We start from the raw sequence: 8,115 nt of genomic DNA, 5'->3' as shown, positions 1-8,115 counted from the left end.
AAACACACACATTATTGAATTATCGCTGTTGGCACTCAGCAGGCAGTGTGACAGGTGGATCTACAGGGCGTGTGGCACATAGGAGGGGACAACAGTGCTGGGACCCCCATGGCCAACAGTGCATGAATGTCCCACATGGTGGGCTATAGGTTGGGACGCACTGATATAGGGGTGGTCAAGGAACGCACATTCACCTCATCAACAAACCAGTAGGCTAAACGCTGATCTCAAAAGCAGCGCACCTGGCACCACTCAGCTCTCGTTAATGTCTCGATGTGAGAAATAAACCTGAAAAGGAGAGAGAGTGTGTGTGTGTGTGTGTGTGCGTGCGTGTGTGCGTGCGTGCGTGCGTGCGTGCGTGCGTGCGTGCGTGCGTGCGTGCGTGCGTGCGTGTGCGTGCGTGTGTGCGCACGTGCGTGTTCTCATTAGCAGACGCGTTATGAGTCCTTGTGGTCACCTCATCCACCTTATGGAAACTTCATTCTCTCTTGCTTGGCACACAGTCATACACCTTGACGCACGCACACGTGCACACACACACCCACACCCACACCCACACACACACACACACACACACCACCACCATCACCACCACCACCACCACACACCTTCCTGCTTTCTACACCCCACCCCGCTCCACCAGCCTGGCTCTATTACTAGAGAAATATCCTTTTGTTCTTTACAGAGCTAAGAATATCGAGAGCTCCACATGCATGTGTCATTATGTCCTCCTATGTGCACGTCTATGGGTGTGTGTGTGTGTGCGTGTGCGTGTGCGTGTGCGTGTGTGTGTGTGTGTGTGTGTGTGTGTGTGTGTGTGAGAGAGAGAGAGAGAGAGAGAGAGAGAGAGAGAGAGAGAGAATGAGGTGTATTTATAGCTTCCTATAACGCTAGACGAGGCTTCTGACTAACTTTATTTATTTTTGTCTTCCTGTGTTCCCATCATGAACCCCACCTCATCGGTGCTTTATGACTCATCTGCATCTACACACACACACGCACACACACGCACACACACACACGCACACACACACACACACACACACACACACACACACACGCACACACACGTATGCTTACACAATCAGCCATATTAGGCTGTGAGATGATGTAGCAGAGGTCAAGGGTGAATGTTTTTAAGTGACTTGGAGATTAAGTTTAGCAAGCTGCTATCTCTCTCACTCACTCACTCACACACTCACACACTCACACACTCACACACACACACACACACACACACACACACACATACACACACACACACAGAGTCGTGGTGACACATTTTAGTTTCGCAGCACGGGTCATTTATTTTACCTTTGCAATCAGGTGTGCAGCTCCATAACTGCTAATATAAGCGTAGATGATATGCGGGCAAAATATGGTGGGAACATTTACGGGCTGAAGTGATTAGTGTATGTTTAGTAAAATGATAATCTAAATCTACAAAGTAACTATAGTAACTAAAGCTTTCACATAGGCCTAATTGTAGAGGAGTGTAAGTGCAACATTTTGCCTCTGAGATGGATAGTGGAGTTGGAGTAGAAAGTAAAGGTGCTGGAAATTAGAAATACTCAAGGAAAGTACACTAAAAATGCCTCAAAATTGTACTTAAGTACAGTACTTGAGCAAATGTACTTAGTTACCTTCCACCACTGGGTATAGTCATGAGGACATCTCATTCAGTGGGGATCAGGGGACTGACACCCCCCCCCCCCCCCCCCCCCCCCACACACACACACACACATGGTAATTGAATTAGGACGAGAGGCTCCGTAACATCCACAGTGACAATGATCACTCACTGCTAATGACCAAACGCATTATTAGCCTCTGCTACATGGCAGCGGCCACACCCTGCCAGATGAATGCACACACACACACACGCACGCACAACGCACACGCACACAGACACACGTGCGAGCACACACAGCAGCGGTGAAGTGGTTTCTGCCCCGACTGAATGCAAATGCAGATGGCAGAAAAAATAAATGTCAATTGCGGGGATGATGCGCGGCGGGCGCACTAAATGTCAACACGCGAGCTTTTTCAAGGGCTCACGTCCGCGCCGCAACCTAATTGGGCCCGTGTTGTATAATTTAACCCATTTTCGGCGGGAACCCCTTTTGGTGTTAGCATTATGTTATGCTTAATAGCTATTGAAAAATAGCAGATCTACAAGCTCATAGCGCGCCACCGAGTGGCGCGCTACGAGCTTGTAGGTCTGCTATTTTTGAAAAATCAAAGAACGACTGACATAAAAACATAGCTTTTTCAGAAAACTGTCAGGATGTAGAAGACATTTTTAGAATCTGATCTCAGGTCAAAATGGGTTAATTGTTCTACTCCCCCAGTCCTCTCAGACAGACAATAAAATAATTATAATAATACCTGCAATAACAATAACGATGATGAAACATTCTTTTTTTTGGGGGGGGGGGGGGGTTGTTGTAGGAGTGACTGCGCTGCGGCCCGTCGTGATCCCCGACGCATCAATAATACGCAGGGAAGCCCATGGCAATGAAACAACCAGACAGGAGCAGGCCGACAGGAACCAGAGGAGGATCAAATGAAAACACAAGTGAAGCTTGCACGCTCATTTCGCAGCCTTTTCATGTGAGCACACCTGAATATCAATGTATGTCCTCTCACAAGAGAATCAACCTGGGAGCTCACAAAGCGCACGCTGAAAACAACTCACGACGAAACAAATGCACGCTGAAAAGCAGTGCCAGTGTTAATTTTGACAGCAAAAATGAATTTTGGCAGGCCTTGGTATAATCCCTGATTTTACAAAATAGCCGATCGACAAGCTATACGAGCTTGTAGATCTAGTCTTTTAGTTCTACTGGATGTCTTCTCCACTAGTCCCTCCCTAAGATGTTAGTCTAGTTTTTATCTGTTTACGAAATTGCCAATAGGGCTATATTTAGTCTTAATTTGAGTCATCATAGCTTAGTGTATTTGTATTTTTTTTTTTTCGTCAGTCGACGAACATTTTTCACCTTAGTTTTAGTCAACGACAGTAACACTGCTGCAAGTGCTCAAACGCAAAGTTTGTGGGCTGAGGTTTGTTTGGGTGGGGTTTTGTGTACCCTTTACAGGTTTCTCCTATACTTAATACTCAGGATTTAGTGTGTGCTTTTACTTTACTTTGACCATGGCTTTGTGGGTAGAGTGCCCGTCCTGAAACTGGGAGGTCGGGGGTTTGAATCCCCTCTCCCCAGGCCATGTTATACTATAAAGACTATAAAAATGGGACCCAGTGCCTCCTCCCTGCCTCACACTCAGCATCGCGGGTTAGATTGGGCCGCATGACAAAGTTGCTGTGATATACTAGAGACATATCCAGGGGATGCCGCCACACGCTATAGAAACAGCAGCTAGGCTCCTTCCCTGTGCACATATGGCTCGGTAAGGCTTACTTATTTACTTACTTTACTTAACCCATTTTGACCTGGGAACGATTCTATAAATGTCTTCTACATCCTGACAGTTTTCTGAAAAAGCTATGTTTCTATGTCAGTCGTTCTTCGATTTTTCGAAAATAGCAGACCTAGATCTGCTATTTTTCAATAGCTAAAGCATAACATAATGCTAACACCAAAAGGGGTTCCCGCCCAAAATGGGTTAACTTTACTCATTTTGGCTCTGGCATTAGTTTTCTTTTCAGGGGGAAAGGCGTTATATGGAAAGTAAAATCCACAGACATTTGACAACAGTCAATAAATGAAATGCATATTCTGAGTCAATCAATTGAGCAGAATAACTGAATAGCAGACGTTTGTGGTTTTGTGCGTGCATGTGTGTAAATGTTACATTGCACATTTATGAAGCCAGGTTCTAGTTGGGAAAAAGTCAGTTCCTCATATTCCCTGAACCGTCTTGTGTGTGCCATGTTAATAAGCATAATGAAATACGGCTTTCCACAAAGAAACCGGAAGGAAAATTAAAATTAATGACTTAATTGCATAATCAAATGAACTGCTGAGAATTGAGTAACAAATATTGACGTGTTTAATGGTTAGGTCGTGTAATTATTGGGAATCCATTCTGTATTTCTCTGCTCGTTGCACGCTAATAGGTGAAAGCACCCTCCCTGATATTTCCATTTCTTCACACCACGAGCAGCATATCTCACATTATTCATTCCACATAAAACACGAGACTAGGCCCGCCGCCCGTTAGTATGTATGAAAAGTGCCTGAGGTGCGAGAGTGAAAGTTTTCACAACCCATAGCCCAAATATGTGTCACACATATACAAAAACAGGGGTAAATAAATACACACCACTGCTGTATTTTTATCAGGCTGTCAGATAGACGTCAAGAAAAGCTAGAGTAAAAGAGAGGGGCTCCTTCCAGCCTTGTGTAACTTCTAAGGAGGCAGCACGATAAATAATAACATTATAAAAGCTCTTCTGAACGTTGAAACAATTCAGGACGACAACATTGTACCGAAACATTTACCATTTGGGACAAAAACCTTAGCCTATAGTGTGAGTGCTTGATGACGACAGTCATCCCAAACAAAAAATATATATAGACAAACATTTCTGGTGACTGTAGATTGAATATATTTGAATGTTGTTGTGTTCATATTTCTGCAGGTATCAATATAAAATCGATAATGTTTGTTCGTCAGCTCCCAGTTTCAATGTGGAACTCAACACTTGCTTCAGTCATCTAGAGATGCAAGACATATATAATATACAAAGCCATACTTAACCAATGCACGCACGCACGCACGCACGCACGCACGCACGCACGCACGCACGCACGCACGCACGCACGCACGCACGCACGCACGCACGCACGCACGCACGCACGCACGCACGCACGCACGCACAAACAAACAAACAAACTAAGACGTACCTTGAGCTCGCGGAAGAAGACGCTGCTCCGCGCCCACTCCACGATGGAGAAGAGCGTCTGGTCGGCCATCTTGCACATGAGGCCGAAGGTGTTGAGCTTCTCGTGCTTGCCGCGGCTCGCCTGCTCCTGCTGCAGGTACGCCAGGATCTTGGCCTGCACCTGCGGCTCGTCCGGCTCGCACTTGAGCAGCTCCACGATGAGGTGCGGGAAGCCCGGCGGCGAGCCGCCCGACTGGTAGGCGTCGACGTAGGGGTAGCCCATGATGGACTCGGGCGAGCTGGTGTAAGGGTCCGGGTACTCGGATTTGATGGTGCGCGCCGCCGCCGCCGCTGCCGCCGCGGCCGCCGAGCCCTGGAAGTGTCCGTACGCCGCCTGGTAGCCCTGCAGGCTGCCGGCCGTGTGCGGCGGCATGGCCATGCTGACCGGCGACGTCACGAAGGGGCTGCGGTCGTAGTCCGTCTGGGGCAGGGCGGTGGGGTGGTGGTGGTGGTGGTGATGGTGGTGGTGGTGCCCCGGCGTGGCGTGGAGGTGGTGGTGGTGGTGGCCGAGCGGCGTCAGGCCCTTGGAGTGGATGTTCTGGATGGCCGAGGAGATGGTGAGGTCCGTGGGCACGGCCTGCATCACCTGCGTCATGGCCTCCATCTTCAGGCCGTTGGCGCGGATCAGCGCCTTCTTCTGCTGCTTGAGCGCGCGGTCGCGCTTGTACATGGGGCCAAACTTGTTGCGGCCGCCGCGCATGCGGTCCGCCCGCACGGCTGCGCAGGGGGCGGGGAGGAACGGGGCGGACGGGGCAGGCGGGCAGACGGACAGACAGGAGGAGAGAGAGGGAGAGAAAGAGAAGTGAAAACCAGGGCAGAATTTAAGAGTGGCACATCAAAAGGACGTTATTAGTGTTTTGGAAATGTGTTGAATTATCTACATTCATGGCTGAAGTGCACTCGTACACTATATACAATACTAACAATAACCAACGTTCGAAAAAGAGAGAAAAGGAACCAATTATTTGAAGTTCATTCCACAAATGCTTGTGTAAAAGAAGGCTGAATAAAATAACTAATTGTAGAATTGTGCAAAGAATACTTGATGTAAAGTCCTTCACTCATTTATAAAATGCCACATTTACACAGTAGTGGATCCTTTTAAAAAGCCTATATTGCATTCCTTGTTTTTACAAATCTTTCAAGACCCACAGAATATTGTGTTCTATGACGATGTAAACACCAAATATCTCTCTACTTTTTTTTAAATAATACTATTAGACTAAGCCGTCTGGATTTAGTTTTTTGTACGACACGCTGTTTCAGGGCAGAAGAGTTTGCATACAGCATGCTGTATGAACTCCATGCTACCCGTTTGTACTACAAGTGAGAGATAGGTCACGCTGTGAAATCCTCATGTGTACAAATGGAACCAAACGGACCTTTATACCTCAGTCAGAACCCTTTTGCTTCCATCTGTACACTCTTCAGAGCGTAAATGAGCACTGAGGATTTTACGGTGCGGGTGTATAGTGTTTACCTTTTGATGTGGTCAACCCCGTGAGAGACAGATAACGTGGTTACTGATTGATCGGAGACAAACCAGCTGCTTATCTCAATCTATCACTCAGGATATATATGGACTTTAAAAGCAGCTCAAACACGCAGGGGAAAACACATCCTGCTATAGCTGCCACCAACATGTGGAATGACCTGCCCAAAACACACAACGGTTCTCATCTCCACTCCCTAATCCAAGCTCAAAACTATAACCCAATTCCTGCCCTCAAAATACAAGTAGACATAGTTTACACACGTTGATGGTACAGCCCCCCCCCCCCACACCCCTCCTTTCTCTGTCAATAATCTGCTTTGTTGCAACATGTTTTGTATTTTATGTGGATCGTATCATATTGTATGTATTATTGCGACCGAAGGTCGCAGTAACTATATGGAACCGTGCATTTCCCGCAGTGTATCACTCAAAATCCCGGTACATGGGGAAAGCCCCCATATATGGTGCATCAGGGATCCCTGATGTCATAGTAAATGCGACCTGCAGTCGCAATTAAGCCCATACAGTATATGGAGATCCCTGATGTCAATATGGATATATAACCTATTCACTTTTTATCCTCAATGCATACATTACTCAGCCAATCAAATCATCGCTATGGGGTACACACAAACACAAAGTTGGGTATAGGAGGGGCTAGCACCCCTCAAAAAATGTCAAATGATATCCCTGCTCTTTACTGGTAATACAATGCTTTGAAAACTATTTCTATTTAAAAAAAAGAAAAAGTCCAGTGTCCAAAGACACAATAGTGGTGGTCTCCAAGTTGCTCTTAGTCAGGATGGTGGTCCCTGCTAACCTGACTCCGCCAGATGGGGCAGCAGAGAGTACACTGGTTTCCCCCCCTCCTGCTCCCATCTGGGAACTCTCAGGCAGACTAGATGCTCCGGCCACCAAACGGCCTGGCCAATCAGCGGCAGCTAGAGGCGGGATCAAGGCATACACAGTGCTGCCTCCCTGCATGCATGGCTCAAAATGCTTAGTCTGATTAAGTAGGAGCCATTAATAAATTCACAAAAATATGGAAGATATAAGAGGTTGCTATACCCAACAGCACCAATAATCAAAATGAAGGCGTTCATTTGCCTATGCCAAGTCAAATACCCCCACATCACCACATCCCCCTCCCTGCCACTGTGACTCCCCACAGCGAGAGGAGCACACTGCGTGTGTAATATTCTAACAGTGTAGGTCTAATGAAGCAGCCATGGGCGCTCGGTGGGCACAGAGGGCCGGCTGGCGCACGGTGCCCACAGAGAGAGAGAGAGAGAGAGAGAGAGACCCCCAGACAGACCAACGCACTGGTCTCTCCCTGGTTGGGTTGGGGGCTCCCCCCGCTTTTAATTATTCATGCTTAATTAACTCTTCTTTCTATATACATATCTTACTCTTCCCCCTCCTCTTTCTCTCTGTGAAGGGGCTACGGCAAGAGCGGGTGCATTGGGGGCTCTGAGTGTCTGAGAGAAACTGCACACACGCACACACGCACACACACGCGCACACGCACACACACACACGCACACGAAAGCGCGCACACACATTCTCTGTCTACTGTATGTGGACAGAGAAGACATCCATGGATGTAATGATAATTGCAGAAATGTGCACAAGTGGAACGTACACATTTGTATTTCTTTTTTTGCATGATTTTTGAAACCCATTTTGTCACCCGGTGCCAAATGACTAAGCT

At 47.3% G+C, this 8,115-nt stretch overlaps 1 protein-coding gene across 1 annotated transcript in view; it reads right to left on the bottom strand.

The window, feature by feature from the left end:
• nr5a2 (nuclear receptor subfamily 5, group A, member 2) overlaps window positions 1-8,115 on the bottom strand; it is a 75,662-nt gene that overhangs the window by 46,255 nt on the left and 21,292 nt on the right. The window contains exon 4 of the mRNA XM_079505788.1: window positions 4,872-5,626. Within this exon, the coding sequence (XP_079361914.1) occupies window positions 4,872-5,626 (755 nt within the window). The remainder of the gene's footprint in view (window positions 1-4,871; window positions 5,627-8,115) is intronic.

Source organism: Electrona antarctica, assembly GCF_951216825.1.
Source record: "Electrona antarctica genome assembly, chromosome: 7".
Classification (NCBI taxonomy): domain Eukaryota; kingdom Metazoa; phylum Chordata; class Actinopteri; order Myctophiformes; family Myctophidae; genus Electrona; species Electrona antarctica.
This window is presented reverse-complemented; position numbering and strand designations above follow the sequence as displayed.